This window comes from Festucalex cinctus, chromosome 11 (genome assembly GCF_051991245.1).
Source record: "Festucalex cinctus isolate MCC-2025b chromosome 11, RoL_Fcin_1.0, whole genome shotgun sequence".
NCBI classification, from domain to species: domain Eukaryota; kingdom Metazoa; phylum Chordata; class Actinopteri; order Syngnathiformes; family Syngnathidae; genus Festucalex; species Festucalex cinctus.
The window spans coordinates 3,007,945-3,033,882 of record NC_135421.1 but is presented as its reverse complement, the minus strand read 5'-3'; the positions used below and the strand labels follow the sequence as shown (position 1 = coordinate 3,033,882).

The window sequence follows — 25,938 nt, the reverse complement described above, 5'->3', positions numbered from 1 at the left end:
TTCGAGAATTGCGCGATGTAATATCACGATGTATTGCCGAATCGATTTTTTTTAACACCCCTAGTCGAGGTATATTGCACCCCTAAAGCTAGGGGGCTAGTCCATCTGAGCCCAACTCAACTCAATTCAACTGAACTTTATTTATGAAGCGCTTTAAGAACAGGCATTTCTGTATAAAGTGCTGTACATAAACATAAATATCGGTTTCACAGTAAAGAATTACGTAACAAAACAAGAACAAAGCAAACATTTAGAAGTGCGTATACAAGTTTTTTTTTCTTACAAGTAAATACATTTTACATAACTAAATTAATAAGAAGTAGGCGAGTGAATAAATAAATAAATAAATAAATAAATAAATACATAAATAAATGCATAAATAAGTAGATTGAACATCAACTTCATACACACCACAAAACACCAAAAAACAGTCTCATTGTGCGGCAAAAGCCAAAGAAAACAGATGTGTTTTAAAAGAGGATAAAGAGGGGGATTGCCTAATATTTAGTGGAAGGTCGGGCAGGTGTGTAGGGGTGCAAGAGCTCAGCGAGATAAGGTGGGGCAAGACAATTGAGAGATTTGAAAACAGAAAAATCTTAAAAGTGGACTCTAAATTTCATGGGCAGCCAGTGAAGAGAGGTCAGGATAGGGGTTATGTGTTCCCTCTTACGGGCACCAGTAAGGAGACGAGCAGCAGCATTTTGGACAAGCTGGAGACGCTGGAGGGAGGACTGGCTGATTCCAAAGTAAAGTGCATTACAGTAATCCAGCCGAGATGTAACAAAGGCATGGATTACCGTTTCTAAGTGCTGCCGAGATAGGAGATTTTTTACCTTAGCCAGCTGTCTAAGATAAAAAAAAAAAGATGGATTTGACAACAGCGGCAATTTGCCGGTCCAGTTTAAAGTCACTGTCCATCTTGACACCCAGGTTTGAGGCTGGTGGCTTTCGATATTGTGCCAGAGGACCCAGGTTGGAAGGATGAGAAGAGCCGCTGGGACCAAAGACCATAACTTCTGTTTTCTCCTCAAGTTCAAGAAATTTAAAGCCATCCAGGCTTTGATTTCCTCCAGACAGGACAAAAGAGGCCTCAATGAGAACGCGTCCTTTTTACTAAGCGGGACATAGCTCGGCTGTCATCCACATAGCAGCGAAAAGAGATCCAATGTTTTCTTAGGATGGAGCCCAAGGGCAGTAAATAGTGAGAACAGTACGGGCCCCAATACAGAACCTTGTGGAACCATATGACAGAGGGGCGGTGCAGGACTCGGAGCACCCAAGGCGAACACAGAATGTTCTGTCGGCCAAATAGGATCGAAACCACTCAAAAGCACTACCACCAATGCCCACCTGGTGCCGTAAACGAGCCAACAGAATACTGTGGTCCACTGTATCAAATGCTGCAGTTAGATCTAACAGTACGAGACATACACATGTGTCATTTGCCATGAGGATGTCATTAAAAACTCGTAACAAGGCTGACTCTGTACTATGAATTTTCTTAAAACCTGACAAGATAGCCTCCATGTTATTGTCCTCCAAGAAAGTGCTTAGTTGCATGTGTACCACTTTCTCCAGAATTTTTGCGATAGAAGGCAGTTTGGAAATGGGTCTTAAATTCGACAGCACTCATTGGTCTAGACCGGGTTTCTTCAATAGTGGTTGAACCACAGCATGTTTAAATTGTTTGGGGACTACGCCAGAAGACAGGCTACTGTTGATAATAGCCAGAACTGAATTGCCGATACTCGGGAGAACCTCTTTAAAGAAATGAGGGGGAATAAAATCACATGGGGAGCCAGATGGCTTAATCTGGTGGACAACATCTTCTTGAGAGCTCAGGGAAATGGCTTCAAATGAATTTAGCACCACCGAGCCATGGACCTGAATGGAAGGGTCAGAGTTGATGTTGGTGGTGGTGAGTGCTCTCGCTTTGTCAATCTTATCAATAAAGCCTTGAAGGAAGTTATTGCACATTTCAGGGGAAGTGTTGTTGCATGTAGGCTGAGGAGGTTTAAGTACTGAATCAATAGTTTTAAATACTACATGTAAATTATGACGGTTTGCCTGAATGATATTCGAGAGGTGTTCTTTTTTTGCCTGTTTCACAGTATTCTGGTAACAGGGCCAACTGTCTCTGAGGACCTGATAGGAGACCTGTAATCTGTCCTTTTCCCCACCTACATTCAACTTTGCGGCACTCCCGTTTGGCTGCAGGCGTTTTTTCATTGAACCAGGGCTCACGTCTGACTTTGGGCTGCACGGTTTTGAATGGAGCCACTGAATCAAGTATAGTGAGGCAGCATGAGTACAACCACGAGCTGAGTTCTCTGTGTTTGAAATGGGGACACAAAGCTCAACAAAGGCATCAGAGAAGTGATCAGCAGTGATGGGGTTAAAAACTCTACACCTTGTCTCAGGAGCAGCCGATGTAAGAGAAGCAGTAGGATGAAAATTCACATCAAAGCAAACAGCCATATGATCAGATATCACATTGTCCATTATTTTTAGATTTGACACTGGTTTGAACAGCCGAAGATGAAAAAAAAGTTATTAAAATGTCCTCACAACGCACCCGTGCTCCACACAATAGGGGCTTTTCCACTGCAGGAACTTTTGGAGAACTTTTCAGTTTACCTTGGTAAAATTCAGTTTGTGCGTTTTTCCACCAATAATAAATTCCAGGGTCATTAAATTCCCCAGGGGCCATCAAAGTACTAGCTCAGGAGCAGGGTCTTGCTGAGGCCAGGCAGGAACTTTGAGGGTAGCGGGCTGTACTGACCAAGGCTGATTGGTTTTTACACCAGCTGGGCTCATCAAACTCATTTGAATTAATTACCAAGAATACAAAGACGCTGTGGAAATTAGAAATTCCCGGCTGAACTTTTACAACCAAAAACTCCCTTTACCTAGAACTCAAAGATCTTGGGCTTGCTGGTGAAAAAGTTGCTAATGATAGTAAAAACACAGAATATGGTCCTCACAAGATTACACAGACAATAACATGCACACGCGCACACGCAAACGATGATGTAGAGATGCTTACCTCTTGCATATTCATAAAGAGCCTGTGGATGATGCCACCAACCTTTCCCTGACCAGCTCCACTCACCACAACTTCTGGCTCTTCTAGCAGCGAGTTAAGAAAACTGAAAATGGAAAGAAAAGTCAAGTGGTCGAATGGTCAAGTGTTCAAACTTAAATGCTGACAGATTCAGCAATGACCCCAATTATTTCCCAAATATCCTCCTTCACCCAAAACTGTATCAGCATGCGAATCCACCTCTGGCCGTGGTCTTTCTTTTTTAAGCTTTGAGACAGTACAGCATGGTAGAATTTTCATTTAATTCTCTTAACTCGAGAGTTGTTGTTGTAATGTACAAATGCGTTCGGGTCGGCTAGCATCGATTAGCATGTTTCCAGTGAGGGACTTGAATGGCGTATACTTCTCTCGTAAGCACAGATCTACATATGACACTGGATTATTAGTGCGCTTGTGATGTATAGGCGCACGGAAATCCATATGATATGGAAGTCAACGGATGAGCAGCTTTTGGGGACGCTAATGTTTTCATCATGTCCTGACTCCTGAAAGCCCTCATTCGCCCAGTAAGTGTTTAAAGGCCAAATGTGAAGTAAGGTTGGCCAACCATGTTTTTGAGTAATACCAATGGCTAAACCATTGTCAGCATATTTTCGTTGTTTTTTTTAACGCAACCCTTTCAGGTTCTTAGTTTAACCCATAGCAACGCCCTTGACAACGAAAATGCTTTTCTTCGACAATCTTCGGAAATTTTCGGAAATGACGTCACACCGGGAAGTTGCGAGAGAAGTCGGCCATTGAACTGCATTGTTTGCATTGCTACTCGGTAAGATGACTCGACGATGTGTGGCGATGTATTGTTCTCAAGCTAAAGAAAAGTTGTACGAGTGGCCAAAAGATAACAGGGCACGTAAATGGACAACTTTCGTTCGCGCGAAGCGAATGAATTTCACGCCATCGTCGAAGAGTGTTCTGTGTTACAAACACTTCGAAGATGCCTGCTTCCTCAACCAGTCTGCTTATGATAAAGGATTTGCAAAAAAGTAAGTGATTACAATTATTTTGAAAAGACGTGGAATTTTTGGATAGATCACTGATGACTTTGACAAAGCAGAGCTTCCAACAGTTGTGGAATGAACAGTAGAAGCTAGCGACGTTAACCGAAAGCTAACGTCTCGCTGCTTTTCATATCAACGATGAGTAATAATGGCAGTGAGACAAATTGTTCTGGAAGTAAATTTCAATAGGTTGGCAGCATTGCTTTGTTGATGAAAGAACATAACACGTCCTTTTGAAAAACTGCCAATCATATGTCAATCGTACTGCATTTTATGAGTCATTAAATAATTAAATATTTGGTAAGGCAGGGTTAGATGAGTTATGCCACCACATAATGTGGATAAAAGTAAGTTAGGTGGAGTTGTTTTAGTCACTATGTACTTGCATGATTCAAATGTGTTGGATGGCCGTGATACAGACATTGAAATGGTGGTCACTGAAACAATGACTGCCATTAGTGATAATCATATACATACGTTGATTATAAAACATGTTTATCTTTTCAATTTGTTCAGTGATGCAGACATTGAAGTATTGTCCTCCATGTGAGAAATGCAAGAAGAGGGCAAATTACCGGTCCATTGGTATACAATGCAACTTGGGCCAAACAGAACCCAAAAGGAAAAAAGCCTGTATGTCACTGGTTGACACAGATAGTGAAGAGGAGAGTGACATGGAAAGGGACGGTCTACACATCCCAGACCAAGATGTGGAATATATTGCAGGAGAGGACAGCGATGAAGATGAACCAAGTTCATCAGACGATGAAGTGACACATGTCAGCTTTGAAGAAATCCTGTAAGATTATCATAATTATTTTCATTGTAAATGAGACTTACACAAATTGACATTTATAACCCCAAAACTGAAATTGGCCAAATTGACAAGAGCATAATGCTGTACAGATAATCAGCTTGTGTTTTCAAGCTCAGTTGATTCACATTTGTCTCCTAATGGTAATTGTGCATTATTGAAATATATTTGCAGGAGCAGTGAAAGTGAAGACCTTCACAAGCAACGGAAGTACTTGGTGTTTGAGTCCTCCCTGATCACCCTCTTGGCCGTTTGTGTCCTTTGCAAAGGCAGAAGCACCTGCTACCGCTATGTCAAAGGGACACTGGTGAAGATCCAGGCTGTTTGCACTGTTTGTGGGAACAAGCATCAGTGGTGTAATCAGCCCTTTGTTAGAAACCTGCCTGTACTAAACGTCCTCCTCAGCTCAGCAATCCTGTTCACTGGAAGTTTGCCAAGCAAGGCTTTAAGAATATTCAGGTAAACATAAGGTTGAATTGTTATGAAGCCCAAATTCTGAAATGGAACAAATTAAATGTAATTGTGACCTATCCATATAATGTTAAACTTTTTGCTTTGATACGCGGGCTGTGAATTGAAAAACCAACATGTATTGGTTATATGTTTTCAGATTCCTAAATATTCAGTGCCACAATAAGTGGGCATACTTCCACCACCAGGCCACGTATATCCATGAAGCACTGACAACCACATGGACAAAGAAGCAGTGTGCTCTTTTGAGGTCCATTAAGGAGAAGGAACTGGTCCTTGGAGGAGATGGAAGATGCGACTCCATGGGTCACTGTGCCAAGTACGGGAGTTATAATTTGATGGAACTGGACCTCAACAAAGTGCTAACTGTTCATCTGGTGCAGGTAGGTATAATCTTGTGCGACTACCATAGCCAATGAACTCCTTTGTAGATTATATGCGGCATAATTATGTGACCATTATTTTAATCTTATGACGCATGTTACACTTATCTCTTAGAGTAACGAGACTGGAGGAAGCTATGGAATAGAACTGGAGGGCCTGAAAAGATGCCGTCAGGAGTTGGAAGGCTTCAATGTGAAAGTTGTCATCACTGACAGGCACCGCCAGGTGGCGAAATGGATCAGGGAGAATTGGACCCAAGTAATCCATTATTATGATTGTTGGCACATTGTTAAAGGTTAGTTTGTTTCAATGTTTATAAATACAGTACTTTTGGGATTATGTCTTACATATCACGCACGTCATTTCCCAAGTTTTCATATCATATTATATATATACAGGCATGTGCAAGAAACTTGACTCCTTGGCCAAAAAGAAGAGCATGTCTGTCCTGAAGGATTGGGTACAGAGTTTGAAGTGCCATTTGTACTGGTGTGCACTTTCCTCCCAGACACCAGAGGAAAAGAAGCAGAAGTGGCTGGCATGTGTGGACCATCTGCAGAACGTGCATGATAATTGTTTACATCCTCCAATTACTACACACAAGGCATGGCTATTACCAGGTATTTATTTATTTTTTATTCTTAGAGTTGTTGCTAGTTTAACCTGAAAAATAGAAATATTGTCATACCTTGTATCTGTAGAACAACCAAACATCTGTAACACGCCAACTAACATTTATAACTAATTAAGGAAATGAAATTCATTTGAAGGTACCGAAGTCAATGTCGCAGTGGTGGAACTCCTGACAAAGACCATGTTTGTCAACGATGTCATGAAGATGTCTCACCTCGGACAGACCAGTGGTGTGGAAGCTTTTCACAGTGTGGTGAATCACTTTGCCCCAAAGATGTACAACTTTTCGTACAAAGGAATGAAAAGCAGGTGCGTTTAAGAAAACTTTTATATGTATGAAATGGAGACTATAGTGATGAGGGGGGAAAGTAACGTAATGAAGCACTTGCTTTGAGGCTCCTCTCGATGGTGCTCATGGCTTAAACATAACAGCTAGTGCAATGGAAATTTATTAAATTTCCACTGCATCTGTTCAACCAAAAATGCCATCTCAAAGAATCGAGAAAAAAAAAAAAAAAAAAAAAAAAAATATATATATATATATATATATATATATATATATATATATATATATATAATGTGCTTCTTCAAGTGTGATTTGTCCATGACTAGTAGAACATAAGGATGAAATGTAGAACTTTGAGATATAAAGCTATTTCATCACAATGTGACAATTTGTTAATAAGGCAATTTTTTGTTCAATTCCAGAATCATTCTCGCTGCTATGCATTATAATGAAAATGCTGGAAGACCACAGAAAGTGACGAAGGAAGGAATACACTCCTACTGCATCGTTTATCCCAAATATAAGAGTGGTGGCTATTCTCTGAGAAAGATATTGGTGGATGCAACTTATGGTGAGTTATGAAACAAAAACAATTCCAGGCAGATGCATTACTTAGTGTAAGTATGTATGTCGCCCAAATATTTATCATCCCAATTTTTTTTCCCTTTTTTTGCAGACTATGACTGCCTTTCAGAGGTGATGAAACTGATTGACATTCCAAATAAGTACAGAACCGGTGATGTGGTCGTCGACCCACAATTTCTTACAGCAGCAGTGAACAGACCGGAAAAATCAAATGTTATTGCTGAGCACCATACAAGATTCCTCAGAAAATAAAGAATCACATCCCTTGTATTAAGTTGTCCTCATTTATTTTTATTATGATGTAACTAGTCCAAATCACAGTTCTGGAACATTTCTCTGTGAAACACGAAACCCTTTGAATAAAGCTGACTCCTCTTCTCCTGGTGGTGGAAAATGTGCCCTGATACAAGACACTGCACATGCTGGAAGGACAACACGGTTGTCCAGACCAAGAAACTTCCAGCACCAGCGCTCAAATTGTCTGTAGGCAATATGTCTATACTTGGCATCCTGTGGCCCATCAAATGCCTTGCCTCTGTACTGTTGCTTGTAGGTCATCCATGCTACCTGTAATCCATATGGGTCCAGGCACACAGCATTGAATCCAGGATGATCAGTGATGCAGTCCAGTACCTGATTGAAGTGTTCCTCTCCTTGTAGACGTACAGTCACTACTTTTTGAATTTCATGGCAGCAAACACATTCTACAGCTGTAGGCATTTGCTGGCAATTACCACAAGTACACCTGAAATTTAAAAAAAATAAATAAATAGTAAAATACTGAGCGATGACACCATGAACAGAAATGTTATTGAACAAGTGTATTGCTATACCAATCAGTCAATAATTCTGTTTATGAAAACGTTTGTTTCAAAATATACAAGTACGTGGACTGAATCATGTACAAAAGTAAGAAATAGTCATTGATAAATCTCTCAAGTACAAGTAAAAAAAAAACATTGCTGAAAAGAATACTCAAGTACTGAGTAACTGCTTGAACATAAAGTCCGATTTATTTATTTATTTTTTTAAAACGTCATACAAAAATATAAAATTATGTCCAAATGCTGGCATCTTCAAATAAAAATAAAAAAATACCACTGCCTACATATATCTTACCAATCTTGTAATCTCGACGAGTCTTGTCTCCATTCCATGTCAGGTCGTCTGGGCGCACTATCAGCATCCTGATTAGCATCTGGCTCGTACATGTAAGGTCCAACGTATAAAATACCAACCTCCTCCTCTTCCTCCAACTCTTCAAAAACTTGGTTCTCCTCATTTTCGCTCAAACTATCGCTGATATCGCTGTCTGAATCGACGTTTGAGTGGCTTTCTATAGCGTCTGCATGGAGCGCTGCCATCGCTGTTCCCGGTGTGACGTATCACTTCCGGGTTTGTCGCCCGACAAGCTCAAACTTCGGAAAAGCGATTATTTCGTCAAATATATAACATATAAATTATTTTTTCATACTTTATTTGTTGGACAGTGTTTCAATGCTTCTATTGTGACCCTATATGGTATTTCATGAAATTACTTCACATTTGGTCTTTAAGTTTATTACCTTTCTCTGGTCGAGTTGTGGGCCTTTTAATTGGAAGAAGTACTGTCTCTCCGTGGGGATAAACACCGCAGTTCCTGTACATCTGTCGTACTCGCAGTTGATAGTCTTTGAACATGGCGACACTTTTACCAACATTCCAATGTTCGTATAAAATTAACATCTCTTCCATACTTTGGACATGAAACTTGCCGGAGGACGTTGTGTCCGCGTCTTCAACACTTTCCTCCCAAAACCGAAAGCAAAAGTGCTCTCTTACTGTAGTTGTCCACTACGGCGAAAAGTCTCACGTGACTTTTTTTTCCCCACCCACGCACAAACACCGTTTCCCGGGCGAAGTCTCGCGTAACTTGGAGTCGAGGAAATGCAGTTTAAACAGCTCGCTTGTGAATAATATTCTCATTCATTCAGCAGGACATTTCATTTTTAAGGCACTGAATTGAGAGCAACTGGACTGTTTTGCTTGTTTTCTAAGACATCCTGATTTCATATATGTATCAGCAACATAAAACCGATTTATGATGTCTTGATCGGGCCATCGACCGGCACAAGCTATTTTTATACCGATACAGTAGTCCGTGTGCCGGCGCACTCGCATCGTTGAACTCAAAATCGGATTTCCGGTTAGAATCGGGTTTTGTTACACCCCTAGCTGAATGACAAAATTCACAATAGGTATTTGATCCATGGCTCACCCAATACATTCCCTGATTTAATTAGTGTTCAATAAACAGTCCTCTTCATCTCCTCTTTACTTCTTGACATAATGAGATTAAGATGAAAAAAGGACCAATAGTACATCATTGTCAGACTTAAAACATGATTTGCATATTGTTCCCAGAATGCATTGCGTGGCGCAGTTAATGACATTATAAGGACGTTAATCTTAAACCTTGTCATATCTATTTGTGTTACCAGTAATTGAATTTGTGTCGTATTCAACACATTCATGTCAGTGTATTATTACAGAAAAATGAAATAAAATAATTAAACAAACCGTAGTTTAAGTTGTGTGTAAAATAATGACATCCAAGACGATTCCCCGTACAGGTTGCATTGCTCATCTGCGTTTGGAGCGGTGGGAGGCGTCGCAGAGAGGCGGTAATCCGCACTTTCGCCTTCTCACCCAAGTTAATTTCAACTTTCTTGGTGCTTCGCCTCGCGGCATCCAATCAACTTCGGAAGCAGACTACGTCGCACTCAGCGTCCTGTCTGGGCCAGCCGGGACAGAATGGTGAACAAGGAGGTAGCATACTGAGTGCTAGTAAGTGTATTTATTTGCTGTTGAACTGCACAACTACCGAGGTAGTAATAGTGTTTAGCATGCTAAGCTATTTAGCGCTACAACCATCCGCTGGTTAAGCAAAAGTAAACGCGTACCTAAAAAAACAAAAAAAAATTAGGGCTGCTGGGGAAAATTGTGTCCCGGCTCTGTGGACCCCTTCGTGGCCGATGTCACGATGACGTCGGGGTGTTTACCGGAGGCAAAAACAACTTGCCGCTGCAGGCAACGGAAGTGCAGCTAAAAGTAAACAACGCTGGTTCTCTGTAGAAAATGTCGTCTTGTTGTGTTTTTGGTTGCCAGAACCGTAAAAGCACCAACAAAAACTTGAAATTCTATCACATCCCAGCCTCTGCCAGTCAGAGTAATCGGCTGTGGTTAAACCTGATTAGGCGAAAGGACTGGACTGAGGCTCATCATCAACAATGCTCGTGTTTGCAGCGCACACTTCATATCAGGTAAGATTTAACTATCAGATTCAGCCTGGACAATGATATGGGCTAGAATTAGTTGTAATTGAAATGACTTAAGTTAGTCATTATTTGTGGGATTCTTTTTACATGCACAGACTTACAAAATGTCCGTGTTTACATGCTACATGCGCGAATGCTAACCACTAGCTAACCAAACGTTACCTGTATGTTTCAGTTTTGTCGAGGTGAAAGTCCCCACAATGGTTCCGATAACTTTTTTTAAAATTTTTGTAGGAGAGGTACATGCCTCGTATATCCTCGTCTTCTGTCCCTGTCGTTGACTTGGCAGTACTTGCGACCGCACGACATAAATGTGCTTGCTCAAAATGTTATATTCTAAATTTTGAACATGTCCATTCAAGACGTAGTTAGTTGTAGAAATGTAATCATTTATAGGCCTTCAGTTTATCTTTAGTATAAACGCTCAGTTTTTCTATAAGGTAGATTTAACGTGCGGCCATTGCACGGTGGCTAGTTAAATCATCTATCCAGTGCGTGAGTGTGTAGGGGTCAGTAAATATCGGCCCATGAGTCAGAGTTAACTTTTTAAAGTAACATTCATAGTCGTGGGGAGTCAGTTTGCTCACGTATTACCGTATTTTCCGCACTATAAGGCGCACTTAAAAGCCTTCAATTTTTTGAAAAGCATGCGCCTTATAATCCAGTGCGCCTTATATATGGATCAATACTGAGCCGCAACAGGTCTCGCTGTCAAGACGCTATCGGTGACCCTGCACGATCGTTGACGCGCATGCGCAGAAGATCCCCCCATGAAGGTGCACCTTATAATGAGGTGCGCCTTATAGTGCGAAAAATACGGTAATTCAAATGGCCCTTTTCCGCGTCCTTTCCGACGAGAAGTTTGTGAAAATATGCTGACAAACCACTGAGGTGTTTTTGCCTCCAGCTAAGCCCCGCCCTTTAAATTGTGTCACATTTTTTACAAACTTTGAAGGGGTCTATAGTGCCAGGAAAGAACCAGATTTACTTGGCAGTGCTCTCTTTTGTTGATTTAATAAAGTGATCTACAGATGTTGTTCATCAAGTGACATTTCTCCTTTCCTCTTCAGTGTGTGCGAATGCAGGAATGAGCGGCATAATTCCAAAACACTCTACGTGATGAAAGACTAAGCGAAGGAAGCGTTCCAGCATGCCTCTCCCACTCTTGGTCTGAATGTAGAATAATCAAGAATATGTACGTTTTTGTTTTTTGTTTTTTTTCCTTCCAAAGAGCGCCATTTCTCATTGAGGTGAGATTTCAAAATGTCATACTTTTTCCATACCCTAATTTCCTGACTTCTCTGGGGAAAAAAAAATAAAATAAGACATTTTAATAAATAAATGTGTATCATTCTCAGTCTTTATATGCCATTAATTCACCAACTAACTATGTGAGAGGGTTAATGCCCGACGAAGTGTACAATTATGGATGACGTGGATGTGTGCACCGACGCACTGTGGAGGACGGTTGCCTCCTCGAAGTTCAAATAAGATTTTTTTTTTTTTTTTTTTTTACAGTTTAGGATGCTCCCCTACCTTTTACTACAGAATGTAATATTGATAACCTGACAATAGCCAGATTGATATTGCGCTTCACTCAAGGGAGTTCTCCACAATATCCATCTGGTATCTCTCCACAGTTATTTGCTCAGAAAGGCGGGACATTCTGTACAATAATTCGAGATGATTGGACGATGCGTCTTTGCACAGGTTTGTTTTAACCAATCACGGCCACGGGTGAAAATTTCGTCTTTTTTCTTGTCGAAGAGGGGAAAAGCACGAACATCTTACCAGCTAGAAATTTACGAAGCGCCTCTCGCTGTTCATCAAGGAATCGGTGAGTAAGAACAGCAATTAATTGTTGCGTCCATTTGTCTATGTTAGGTTTGTTTGTTAGCCCCGCCGTCTGTGCTGGCTTCCTGGTTTCGTCACAGTTGCATATCCCGTCCCCAAACAACAATGTCACTCTGTGATTGGGCCGAACCACCAGTGGAAATCAATGGGAGTGGTACAAGATGTATTCTTCGGAGTTTGTGAACTCACAAATACGGCGAGAATTCATCTTGTGAGAGCAAGCTTATGATATTGAGGCAGTTTCCACCCAATGACTTGTTCATGGACAGAAGCCTCGATGAAAGGAGACTTAATCACTGTTGTTTGGATTCCAAAAGAATGATACCATTTGTGGTCGACTTAAATAGCAAAAAGGATCATACGTAGACGAGTTTTCTAACACACTGGTGCAGTCCTAAACCAAGCTTTACTGCATGAACTGATTGAAATTTGCTTGGTTGAGAGGTGAACATGTACAAGAGAGTTATTAAGCATTTTGTAATTTGTGACGAAGGAAATGTTAAAGGCAAAATTTGATGATCCGCCCACGTCATGTAGTATTTGGAAAACTCAAGAGGTTTTCCAGTTTTTGCACCAGGTCTTCAGATGATGCATTTCAAGGTAAGAAGTCAATCGTATGAAAACTGTTGGCAACAGGGAAAAAAGTACAATTGGGTTAAAATTGGACATTCATAAATTCATAGCTCACTTCCTGTACATTGTAGGACATGACTTCTACTGAATTTTTTGTGTATGTCTCGTGGTGTTACACGTGCCTGCCCCAGGCCAAACGTGCTCGGATAGAGCTCCATTAGGGGGCACTACTGTGTTATTTTATTTTCTTTGTTTATGACAACTTTATCAATTTTTTTCACAATGCCTGACGAGTGTGCAAAGTTTGTTGAGTTTGGGTCCCCAAAAATAATTTCTACAGATCCAATAGCTTGCAGCGGTCGCTGATCGGGCCATAATAATGAGAATTCCTACAGAAACAATAAGGAGCTTGCAGCAGCCACTGTTTGGGCCCGAAAAAGCTTGTCGGAAGTGGGAGGTAAGTGCTCAACAATTTTCAGTAGACAGTTGTGTTGACTGTGGACTTGATCAAAGACAATGGAACCACACCAGAAAATGACATGGCTCTCCAAACTATGACTGACTGTGGAAACGTCACACTGGATTTAAAGCAGTTTGACTTTTGTTTCATCAGACCAATGAAAGGCAAAATTGACAGGACTTGGCACTTGACAGGTGCCATTTGTGTAAACTACAAGTACAAACTTTGCGCCAGTGAAGATATATAAGTGTATGGCAGAGGTGGGAATGAGTCATTGTTTTGCAAGTCACAAGTAAGTCTCAAGTCTTTGTCCTCAAGTCCCGAGTCATCTCTCAAGTCAAGACTGACAAGTCCCGAGTCAAGACCGACAAGTCTCAAGCAAGTCACAAGTCCTACACTTTTAGCATTTTTCCACTGCAGCCCAGCACCGCACCGTGCGAAGTCAGCACGGTGTTAGCGAGCACTTCCATTACAGCTGATCGTGTCGGAAGTGGACCATGCCCCTCTGTTCACGGCCCTCTCGCCTGCCCGACCAGAGCGAGCCCAGGACATGACGTAAAACACCACGCCAGTTGATTGGGCGGTCGCTCCTGTGATGTCATCAATGGGCTTACCAGCCGCGTCCTTTTCGACAAGTCTTCGTCGTCTTCTATGCCCCCACTGCTATCAGCGTGTGTAGCCTCGAGGGCTTTCAGACGATAAAATGTCGTTCTTTTCTTCGCAGCGGCGATCCTCCTTGCGTTGCGAGCGCTGAAGAAGCGCCACAAATAATAGAACGAGAAACCGATACAGATCAGAGGCTGCATCAAAGCCTTCTCTGCGCAAAATAGAATGTACTTTTTATATGTCTTTGGGAGAAAATTAGTTAATTAGCTGGCAAGATTAAGACCGGGAGCCTACAATGTTGCCGGTGCGGGTCTTCACCTTTGCCACAATATTCTCATTTTGTGAAACTCCGAATTTTGTGTATTTTTCTGCTGTAATCCTCAAATGGGAACAAAGGCCTGAAATATTTCACTTTATGTGTGGTGAATTAAAAGAACATTAAAGTTTCACTTTTTGAAACAAATTATTGAAATAAACGGACCTTTACTCGATATTCAAATTTTTTGACCAGCACCTGTATCACTTACTGTCTTAGTTTCTCTCTTTCCTCTTCATTCTCAGCCTCCGCAATTCCAAACTTTGTCTTGAGAGACCGAAACTGAGCGATGACCATCTCCATGGCAATTAAAGAGTCAATGCAATCCTAAAGGAAGGGAAATGTCACAAATTAATGATTTTAAAATTTGAGCAGCACAAACTTCAAACCAATCATGTCTTAACAAGAACCCCGGCTGTCATGACAAGTTGCTCTATATTATTTATTTGGTTGTTACTAACATAAATATTAGGGGTGTGCCAAAAAAATCGATTCATAAAAGAATCGAGATTCTCATTTATGAATCAAATCGAATTGATATTAATATCCAAAAATCGATTTTATTTAAATTAGAAATGAAGAAGAAGGGGAAAAGGCAGTTGTAGCCCAAATGCTGTTTTTGTGGAAAAAGGCACTGACAATACAAAATTAATGAATGTTTAAACAAAACAAAAAAAAGATACTTTAATGTCTCTATTTGTCATTTTGTCTTGCAAAACAGACTGGAGTAGATCATGACAATGTTGTTCATATCTGTAAATTGAAGCAGAAATCATTTGTCAATCAAATAATTTTGAATCGAAAATCGTTTGAATCGAGAATCGAAAATAGATTCTGAATCGAATCGTAGACCCAAAAATCGTAATCGAATAGAATTGTGAGACAGTCAAAGATTCCCAGCCCTGATAAATATATTCGTTTTTCAAAAATCATTTCCAGTTTAACATTTTGTTGAAAAATTGGTGAGCACGTCCGCCTCCCAGTACTGAGGACGCAAGCTCGAGTCCAGACTCCGGCCTTCCTGGGTGGAGTTTGAATTTTCTCCCCGTGCCTGTGTGGGTCTTCTCTGGGTACTCCGGTCTCCTCGCACATTTCAAAGACATGCATGGCAGGTTAGTTGGGCGCTCCGAATTGTCCCTAGGTGTGCTTGTGCATGTGTGGATGTGTTGTTTGTCTCTGTGTACCCTGCAATTGGCCGGCAACCAGTTCAGGGTGTACATCGCCTACTGCCCGAAGCCAGCTGGGATAGGCTCCAGCACCCCCGCAACTCTTATGGTGATAATCAATCAATCAATCAATCAATCAAAGTCAAAACTTTCAATGAGGGGTAAAAACCTTTTACTGGTTATATATGCACATGTGGACAAACTTGTTGGTCCTCCTCACTTAGGGGCATATTCTCTGAGGTGTTTAATTCAGAAATGGCGTACTGTTGCGCACTTTTTTGGCTGCGCAAATTCTCCCATCGACTTAATTGTGTCAATTACGCAGCTTCATGAAATGTACGCACTATCTTTGGAGCAACATTTAAATGAGGGTGTCCCCATGTCAAATCTAGTGGTGCACATATTCTCCCAGAGACGTAACTCATTCAAACCGAAAAACGTGTAAAACCGTTTTTTAATACTGTTGAATTGAGTGGATTGAGTGGGTCAGATGAAACGCCATATCATGTAAAATGAGATAGCAAATTAATGGGCTAGACTCAATTCTTAGTTAGAGACCAATAGGTGTCTATAGGACTGATAATTAAACTTTGGCCTCTGGGTGTAGTTCCTCAAAGTAACCACCAGATGCCGCCAAACCTGTACAACTAAGCCACCCACTCAGCATTGCCCGGACATTCCATATAAGATACAAATTAAATATAAATAAATGATATCCTGAATTAAATAATAATACACATCACAATCTATATTCGATAATTGTTAACCTGATTTTTGGAGCAATGTTTGTAGCACATTGAAAGCCAACTATGAAGTTTTGCTGTCTTTCTTTTTCTTTTCTTTCATTTATAAGCGATACTGTCTTTTATCGCTGATAATATTGCTGTAACTGCATTGAAAAGATTATCTGTATGTATTGTTTGATTTAACAAAGATATATACAAGATGTGCAACAGAGATTAGAATTAACCTGTTAAGTTCAAGCTGAGAGAATTTGGGATTTAACATGTCAGGTATATATATGTTATTCATGCTTGCTTAATTAATATATATATGATTTTATTTATTTTAACGTTCATCATTTGTCGAATAGAGCTGAAGACCTTGACATATTTTCATGTATGACTCATCATGCAACGCTGTGTATCCATGACACATTTGTAAGGAATGTATGACCTCATCATGACTCATCTTCATGGCCCGTCGGTGGAAGATTACTGAAAATGAGTTCCAGCAAGTGCGCTTTGATATGAGAAGGTGCGCGGAGAGACATTCACCGGAAGGAGTCAGTGGTGTGGCCCAAGAGTATAAAAGGCCGTCACCAACTCTGAGCTAGGCCCCCTTTTCACCCTGCGATGTGTCTGTACAGAGTGCATTCTCGAAGATGGAATATAACTGCCTGCCTGGACTTTGGATTTTTACGAAGGACTGGGATTAAGCCGTGGTTGGACCCTTTCTTCAATGATTGGTAATGTACAAATCTTTTAGCAATAATGATGTATAATAGGAAGATATGAATGACTAATCGCGTGTTAGGGTGGGGGCCATTTAATACACTCTCATATCTTTAAAATTATTTTCAGCCAAAAACATCTTATTGTCAATCAGGTCTTAAGCTTTTCCGAGGAATGATCAATCTTGTAAAGCTTATTGTAAAAGGTTATACTATTTTTAATCTCCTGTTTTATTTTATTTTATTTTATTTTATTTTATTTTATTTTGATTGATTTAAAGTTTTATCATTAAATGTGATTTTTGATTTATATTGGTTGTCTTATTATTGTTAATAAAATTATTTAAAAGACAAGGTTCGTATTAATCATTCTACTATCTTGTCTCATATTGTTTTGATTTTATTATATTTATTTTTGGACGTTTTAATAAGTCCCTTTCATTTGTTTATGATTTTATTTTTATAAGTTGGTCGTTTTATAAGACCTTCTCATTTGTTTATGATTTTATTTTATTTATTTGAGGTCGTTCTATAAGACCTTTTTATTTGCTTATGATTTTATTTTCATAAGTTGGTCGTTTTATAAGACCTTTTTATTTGTTTATGATTTTATTTTTATAATTTGGTCGTTCTATAAGACCTTTTCATTTGCTTATGATTTTATTTTTATAAGTTGGTCGTTTTATAAGACCTTAATGTTTGTTTATGATTTTATTTGGGACGTTTGATGAGCCCTCATTATTTTTTTGATTTTATTTTATTTATTCCGGACATTTTATGAGTCCACCTCATTATTTTTTCCCAAGACGGACAACAGTAACGGACGTTTGGAGGAAGGTAAGTGCATTTGAATAACCTCTAACCAATGCTTCCATCTGTATTAATATAAGTCAAATACTCCTGCTTGATATGTAACAAATCCGTATGATCCTAACAAGGATTATTAAATTACTAGGTCAATAACAAATGCAAACAACTCAGAGAAGTGGAGCTGCCAATGAAGTGAGGTGTACATGCTAGCATTCCTGGGCTCTGTGTGTGTGGTTACTCACTCAGGATTGATAGGTGTATGAAAACGGATTGGCCTCATGATAAGATGACAGTGAACAAACCTAGGTGAATCCACTTTGATATATCGGCTTATTTAATTCCCGTCTCCTCACGCTGACGCCTTAGAGCTGGTGAGGAAAAAGGGGAATTTCTAACCCTTTAATTGGAGAGTCGATCAGGACATATTTCCCGATTTAAGTCCTGCGGGTAAGCGGAAGTTGACATGTGGCGCCCACAACGTGGGGCTTCGATTGACTCATTTTTGTCAAAATCGGGATCGATCGAGGCCCAAAACAGGAACCCGAGTGAGCGAAGCTTGCGGCTCTGAGCGGAGGGCACAGAGCTTAGAGCTGATAGCAAACTCGCTGATAAATTGTCATGTCATACGACCCTGAGCTAACACAAAATAGTCTCTTTGATGAATAGTGTTTCATGGAAAAGAGCTTCTTTAATTGTGAAAATCTAGTGTGATTTTTGAGTCGAAGTTGATTGGGCTATTTTGTGTTAATGAAACGGTGACTGGCTCCCCCATGAGACTTGCACTCTAAAAGAGGTTGAGTGTGAGAAGGCCATTCAAAGTGAATGGGCTTTAACAGCGACCTGCTGCTCTGGTCAGCTGTGAAGGTACTGATAGTGTACTTGGCAGAGCGCGCTGCGCCGCGCTTTCCTGAGGGAGGGGCTGAGTCAAGGGGTGGTTCAGGCCAGTCCACAAAAAGAAGGAGGGCTTGAACAGTTAGAGTTAATGTTGAGAGGCTGCTTGGAGAGAGGCAGCCTTTTTTCGGTTTCCCGACAGGAGTGTCCATTGGCACAAGAAGAAAGTCGTCGAGAACCAAGGAGGAAAGGTAGGAGTTTCCACTAGACTAATGTTCTAGTGGAAGCAGCCTTTTTCGGTTTTGACAGGAGTGTCCATTGGCACAAGAAGAAAGTCGTCGAGAACCAAGGAGGAAAGGTAGGAGTTTCCACTAGACTAATGTTCTAGTGGAGGCAGCCTTTTTCGGTTCCTAGCAGACGTGTCCAGGAACAAGAAGACATCCAGATCCCGGAGAAGAGAAGCGGGAAGGATTACAACCGACCTGAAAGGACAACACACCCCACCGTTTGAGAGAGGACATCCGCCGACGAGTAAAGGTAGGAAAAACTCGAAGTCGGTAGTCCTGATAGCAGTAGAGGCAACGTACATGGGTACGGAGCTGAGTAACCAGGAGCTAAAGTACGTCCCTGAACCCAAAGCGCGCGGGGAAGGCTTCGGAAATAGATAGCTCCACTCCTACAATAAGAAAGCAAAGCGGGCTATAGAACACGCTAGTGAAGTAATGGAAAGAATGATAGGGAGAAATGGGAGGGGAAAGCCCCCCAGCCCCACAGAGGGGGTAGCAGGGTTAATGCCTGCACCCCATCCTCTAGAACAACCAGATATACCAGTAGTGGTTATGCTACTGGGCGAGGGTGTAGATCGATGGCCACCAGGAGCAAGAAGGCACCTGGAAGTAAACAACCCTTCAATCCGTCTTGCCGACCTCGCAGCTGAGGTGGAAAGGTCGGTGAAGGAAACAGGAGTGTTCGTGAGTGAATTTCCCGAAATAATGGGCATAGCAACAGTAGTGGTAAACCACCCCCAAGAGGGATGCACCTCTGGGACGGTGGGCCTTTGGGTCCACTGGTGGACTGTGTTGTTGGATGTGTATAACGTAGTGGAAGTAACTAGCACCGGAGTCCAGTGGGACTCTACGATTAAATCCCTCGCTGAGAAAATGCAGATAAGGGTGGAATTAGCAAATCCCCAGGGGGCTGAAGCATTAAGCTTCAACCTCTGGGAGCAGTCGGGATTTGATCAAAAGCAGAAAGAGTTACAAAAAATGCGGAAAAGGCCAGCTGAGGCCGTTGGTGAAGAGGGCTTTGTTGATATGGGCTCATGTGTCCATGAGGAGGATGCAGGAGCATCAGAAAATGAAAGCCCGGGAAAAATTGTAAAAATGACTCCCCTGATAAGAACGGCGCCCCTGGGTGGGCTGCCGGAGGAAACAAAAAAGGTTTCAATTGGGAATGGTGTAATATTGTGCCACTATGTGGGAAGCCCCTGGCAAATACGGGGGGATGCTATAGTGATAATAACAGATAGATCACTAAAACCGCATAGTAAAGCGCTTGGAAACATTTTAAGGCAGGAAGCGGGACAAGAATATGAATTAGAGGTTAAACAAGAATTACAAAAAGATAATCAGCGGCCAATAATAGCGGCAAAAACTAGTGGTGGGAACACTCCCTACGGCATGATAATACACGTGCCAGGGACAGAGTGGAACCCCAAAATCGATCAGCCACAATATGCGGACGAGATGGCAAAAGCATTGGAGAGGGGGGTCGACAAAGCGTTAGGAGAAGGAGCGGAGAGAATAGTGATGGCTGTAAATTGGATTAAAACTGGAAAGATGCAGTGGCAACTGGCTGAGTCCATAGCAGTAGCAGCGTTCACTCTAAGAGCTAAGACTCCTGTAACAACACCATCGGGAGTAGAATTTGTGATAGTAATATCAAAAAAGCAGAGAGAGGAACGAGTTAAATCAGTGACAGACGAGATTTTAACCCGTACTAGACAGATGCATCGTGAACGACGCCAGCTCCAGCAATCAATAAACGGAGAACCCAGGGACTCACCCCAGTCATCATCCCCAGTTAAAACATCTCCCGTGCCTCTCCCGGTAAGTGGAAGGAAGTCAGAAGCTGCCCGGGAGGTGGAAGACGAAGAGCAAGAGGGACCGAGCAGACAAACCCCAAAGGGAAAAAACAAGGCCCCAAGGGGAACGGTGACCTTTAGCCCCGTCACGTCTACCCCTGGAACAGCACGGGAGCTCTTTCCGGGACAACCCCCCATAACGCCGGTGCCCCTGCCACAGGTTTCGCAAAAAAGGCATATGGGAAATGTAAACCCGATGGGACCGTTAGCGATGCCAGGAGATGGGAGCGAAGAGGAAGACGATGAAGAGCAAGCTCCTGTTTCGACCGTGATTGGCGCTAACCCCGCTGACGAAGACCAAGACTCAACCTCATCAGAAGATGACCCGGGCAACCCTGGCCAGAACCCGAAAATAGTTACAAGACCAGTTAGTAAAAGAAAGAAAAATCCTCAACCTACGTTTGACGTGTACCAATCCTCAGCAAGGGTAGCTAGAGATCTTAACCTGGGATGGATCGAGACAAAGGATGGGCGAAGAGCTTACGTACCCGAGGCAGGGCAAGTAGATCGCCCCTATCCACCTGCCTGGCTCAATAAGCTAGATAGTAAAATGCCTCTAACTATGCGAATAATTTATCGCGAGGCTATTAACATTTTACAGGCTCCGCCATATACCACTTTATTAATTCACCAAGACCTGACTAAGAATTTCAGGGATGGCTACGTGGCGGTGGCACATGATTTTATGTTGAGAAGGCTTAAAAAAGCAATAAATAATAAAGCAAAATGTGAGCTGAGAGCCGACGATGACCTGAATTCAGGTTCTGATAATGATGGAGCAGCGGTTACTGTAACGGTACCAGCCGCCCCAAGAACCTCTTTGAACCAACAGTCCCAATATGTGACACAGCTGGGATCAACTACAATAGTACCAAACCCAGTGCCCCAACCACATGACATGGAGGGGGATGTGCAACAATTTAAGACCTTGAAGGAGTTGGTTCGCCAAAAGGGTAGGCTAGAGACAGCTAAAGAGTATTTAGTTGAGACATGGCCTATGATTAGAGACGCCCCAGGAGGAGATGGTGCTAAGAAACTATGGCTTCAGTACATCATCGCTAGCCCTGTCGGACCATACGAAACACCACAACAGGTCTACGAAAGATGGGTGGACGGCGAAGATGAGGATGAAGATGCCCATATTAGCAGGGCTAGAGAGCAACTCAAAAGGGACGTTTCACTGCTAAATGTGTGGCACAAAATTAAGGAAGTTATATCTCCAAATAGGTATATCAAAGTGCTGCGGATGATTGTCAAGGACAGAGGGAACGAAGCTGTCTTTGTGAAGATGGCCCCAAATAGCACGACGCTGAAAATTGAAGCCTCCGTTAAGAAGTGGGATCGCCTAACTAAGCATAACGCTGAGAAAAGGAGGACCGGACCAGTCGCTAGTCGCACCCGAGGGAGCGAACAGCAGGTCCAGCAGGGAGCTCAGCAACCAGTTCAGACTGTCCCCTACGTGAGACCTCAGCAGCAGAGAACGAACTGGAATCAGAGACAGGCCACCCAGCCAGGACAGCAGACGAGGCCCCAACCAAGACAACAGCCAGCAGTGCGAAGACCAGGTCTAGCATATATGCCCAAAGAAGAATTTGACAAACTGAACCCAGAAGAAAGGAAGGCCTTCCTCGAGGCTCGCAAGGCTGCAGCCTCCGGGGGGCCTGGGAAATAATGGAAACAAAGGCACGGGTCACCCTAGTAGGGGTTTACAGAATAGGGGATAACCTTTATGCTAAGGTAGAGGGAGTGCCCTATTTAGTAGACACAGGGGCCGAGGTGTCCATGACCCGTAGAGCCTTAAAACGAATCGGACACCTAAAAGTAATGGTAGCTGATGGCTCGATTGCCAAAATGCCGGTAGGGATCTGGAAGGGAATTGTGTGGGTGTTAGGACCATACAATTTGTTGACATTAAAAGATGCAGAAGAAATGAAAATACCTAAAAATAAAAGGCAAGTTGCGAAAAAGAGATGGGAAAAACTAAAACCGAAATTAGTGAAAGTAGGCCCTACAAAAATAATACCCGACCAAGAATGGTATAAATCAGTAGATGTACCTGCCGTAAAAGCCCAACAAATCCAAGACAGTGTATTAACACTGGAAGGGAAAAAGAAATTAGGTGAAATTCTAGACAAAGCCGCCATCGCACATTTTAAGAATGATTGCGGTGATTTAGGCGCAAATTATGTGCATATTATAATTGGGGGGGTACATCCGCCAGTGAGGCAATATCCCCTCAACCCCGGAGCAGTGGCTGAAATGGAGGTAATTGTAAAAGAATTATTAGCACTTGGCATTATTCGTGAAGAACTAAACCCTATTACCAATAGCCCAATTCAAGCTGTTAAAAAACCTGAAGCGGTAGGAGGGGGATGGAGGCCAGTCATTAACTTCAAAGCTTTGAACCGCCGTACGGTGGCTAACCGAGCGAGCCTCATAAACCCCCAGGCGTCTTTAAAAACATTAAGAGTAAAGAAGTATAAATCATGTATTGACCTTGCAAATGGATTCTTTTCCCTGAGAATTGCCAAAGCATCACAAGGGAAAACAGCGTTTACGCATAAAGGAAAAGCATACGTTTGGCAGAGGTTGCCGCAAGGATATAAGAACTACCCAAATGTATTTCAATCAGCTGTCTTGCATATTTTGGAAGGTCTCCCAGTCACAGTTTACATCGATGATGTGTTCATCGCTAGTGACACGGAGGAGGAACATTTGGAGATTCTGCAGGCTGTAATCGAACGAGTGACGGAGGCAGGATTAAAACTAAATCTTAAGAAGTGTCAGCTGGCCAGGTTTGAGGTAGATTACTTGGGATTCCAAGTGTCTGAAGACTTGGGGCTGTCGCAAGCGTATCGAGAGAAAATAGAACAGATTTTGCCTCCAACGTCCGAGAACGAGCTACAGAAAACATTAGGACTGTGTAATTATGTTCGAGATCATGTTCCGTATTATCAGAAATTTGCGAGACCCCTTTATGCCCGATTGCGTAAGAATCCTAATGAAAAGAAAACAAAAGATTGGCCTTGGTCAGCTAAAGACCAAGAGAATTTAGAAGGGCTTAAAAACGCAGTAAAAAATGCTATACGCCTCGAACCGAGAAGCTTGGAAGTTAGGTTAGTTGCCGAGATACAATGTGATGAAGATAATGCTATGGTAAGTGTTAGTAATGAAGGTGCCGGCTTAGTGACACTATGGACTTACACTATAAATAATGTTGAGAAAAAGTTTCCCCAGGAGGAGAGAGAATTAGCGGTTCTTGCTAAATATTGGGGAACATTAAAAGACCTAGCCCAGGGACAAGGCATAAAAGTTGTTACGCAGAGTCAAGTACATCGATACCTGCGTAAAGACACACTAGAAAGTACTAAAGCGACGAATGTGAGATGGGGGAGGTGGGAAGATATCCTGCTTGACCCTGACCTAGAGATAGGACCAGCAAATCCATATCTAAAAAACAGGCGAAAACTGTAAATGGTGAGGAGAAGCCATATGAATGGGTTTTATACACAGATGGTTCTAAAAAGGGTGAAGACCAGAATGCCCACTGGGGCTTCATCCTGAAACACAATGGTAAAGAGATATGCCGCCGAAAAGGTCAGACTCCTGGTAGTGCCCAAGCAGGAGAGGCTACAGCGGTGTTAGAAGGATTGTTAGAGGCCATAAGATTACACGTGAGTCGAGTAAGACTTATAACCGATAGTCACTATTGCGCCCAGGCGCTCAGAGAAGATTTATCCATTTGGGAAGAAAATGGGTTTGAAGGAGCGAGGAGTAAAGAAATTGCTCATGCTGAGTCATGGAAGAAAATAGCCGAGTTAAGGTTAAATATGACTATCGATGTTGTTCACCAGAAAGCCCACGTCAAGGAGGGGGCTCACTGGAGAGGAAATGATGAAATAGATAAATACGTCCAAGAGAGAAGATTGGTAATTGTAGGAGCAGAAAAATGGGACAATACTCCCAAAGGAGGAAAAGTGGTCCCAGATGAGTTTGTGTGTGAGGTTACTAAGGCCGTACATGGAGCGCTAGGCCATGGAGGTGCCTTGCCCACAAAGAGAGAGCTGGAGAAACTGGAACTTTGGATCCCAGAAAAGAAAATCCGTTCAGTTATACGAAATTGCGAGTTGTGTAATAAGTATAATGCAGGACGCCGAGGACAACGAGTGGACGGATTGACGATTAAAAGCACTGTTCCATGGGCATCAGTTTGCATGGACGTAGCAGGCCCCATGGGAGTAAACGGCACTAAAGGTGAGAAGTATCTTGTTGTGCTTGTAGATTCGATGTCAGGACATTTTGGATTAAAAGCGGTGCGTAATGCGAATGCTAATAGCGTACTGAAGACACTGGAAGAGGGTTGTATGTGGTTAGGCATACCGAGAGAGTTAAGAACTGACAATGGAACTCATTTCAAAAACGCTACAATAGACAGGTGGTGTCAAAAGTGGGGAATAATAAGGACTTACTCTCCGCCTTACACCCCTCAAGCTAACGGCGTGGCTGAAAGGACCATTGGCCTAGTTAAAAGTTGGCTCGGGAAAAATGCTAATGGAAAAGAATGGAGTGAAAAATTGGTGGAGTTGGTCAAGGACTTGAATGGGAGGAGCAGAGCAGATAGACCTTCCCCTTCAGAGGAGTTAAACCAGCGCCCCTTTGTCGCTCCTGAGGTAGGACGAATGCAAAGTACAGAAAACACTCAAAAGGGAAAGTGCCCATTTCAGGTAGGACAGAGAGTGTGGATAAAATCTCATGGTCCATCTGATAGCCAGGCAGTAAAAGCAAGGTATGACCAATCTGACATCATTGAAGAAGTTTTAGACAGAAATACAGTGCGATTAAAAAAGAAGGGACTCCAAGGGGTAGAGCAGCTAAAACCAATGCCAGTTAATTCAGCCTAAAGCTAAGGAGTAAGACAAATAATTAAAAGATGGAACAAGCCACTCCGCCCTTTGTCAAGCTCGTTATGGTGAAAGGAGCTGTCATCGTGCGGAGGACTGAAAAGGAAATAATGGTTGGTAAGGCATTTAATCTTTGGATGAATGCAGTGAGAGGATATATTAGTAATAGAGTGGAAGATTTTAGTTGGCAACCGGCTGTCTCGACCTGTGTAATTTGCAGTGGAAACGAGGAGT

General features: G+C 42.1%; 2 protein-coding genes across 5 annotated transcripts in view; one reads left to right on the top strand and one right to left on the bottom strand.

Moving 5' to 3' along the window:
- rab3gap1 (RAB3 GTPase activating protein subunit 1) overlaps positions 1 to 25,938 on the bottom strand; it is a 506,336-nt gene that overhangs the window by 10,128 nt on the left and 470,270 nt on the right. For 3 of the 4 annotated variants that reach the window (XM_077536293.1, XM_077536292.1, XM_077536294.1), the window contains 2 exons: positions 14,612 to 14,727; positions 3,047 to 3,149 (listed from right to left, as the gene is read on the bottom strand). In XM_077536293.1, the coding sequence (XP_077392419.1) occupies positions 3,047 to 3,149; positions 14,612 to 14,727 (219 nt within the window). Of the gene's footprint in view, positions 1 to 3,046; positions 3,150 to 14,611; positions 14,728 to 25,938 lie in introns of those variants that run through there. The other variant, XR_013287215.1, reaches the window with a different exon arrangement.
- LOC144030914 (uncharacterized) lies at positions 4,426 to 11,722 on the top strand. The gene is made up of 11 exons (XM_077537578.1): positions 4,426 to 4,448; positions 4,618 to 4,900; positions 5,090 to 5,374; positions 5,526 to 5,769; positions 5,885 to 6,065; positions 6,169 to 6,390; positions 6,541 to 6,712; positions 7,112 to 7,260; positions 7,366 to 7,425; positions 9,887 to 10,070; positions 11,662 to 11,722. Coding segments are annotated over exons 1-11 (1,842 nt in total). The 5' UTR covers positions 4,426 to 4,447.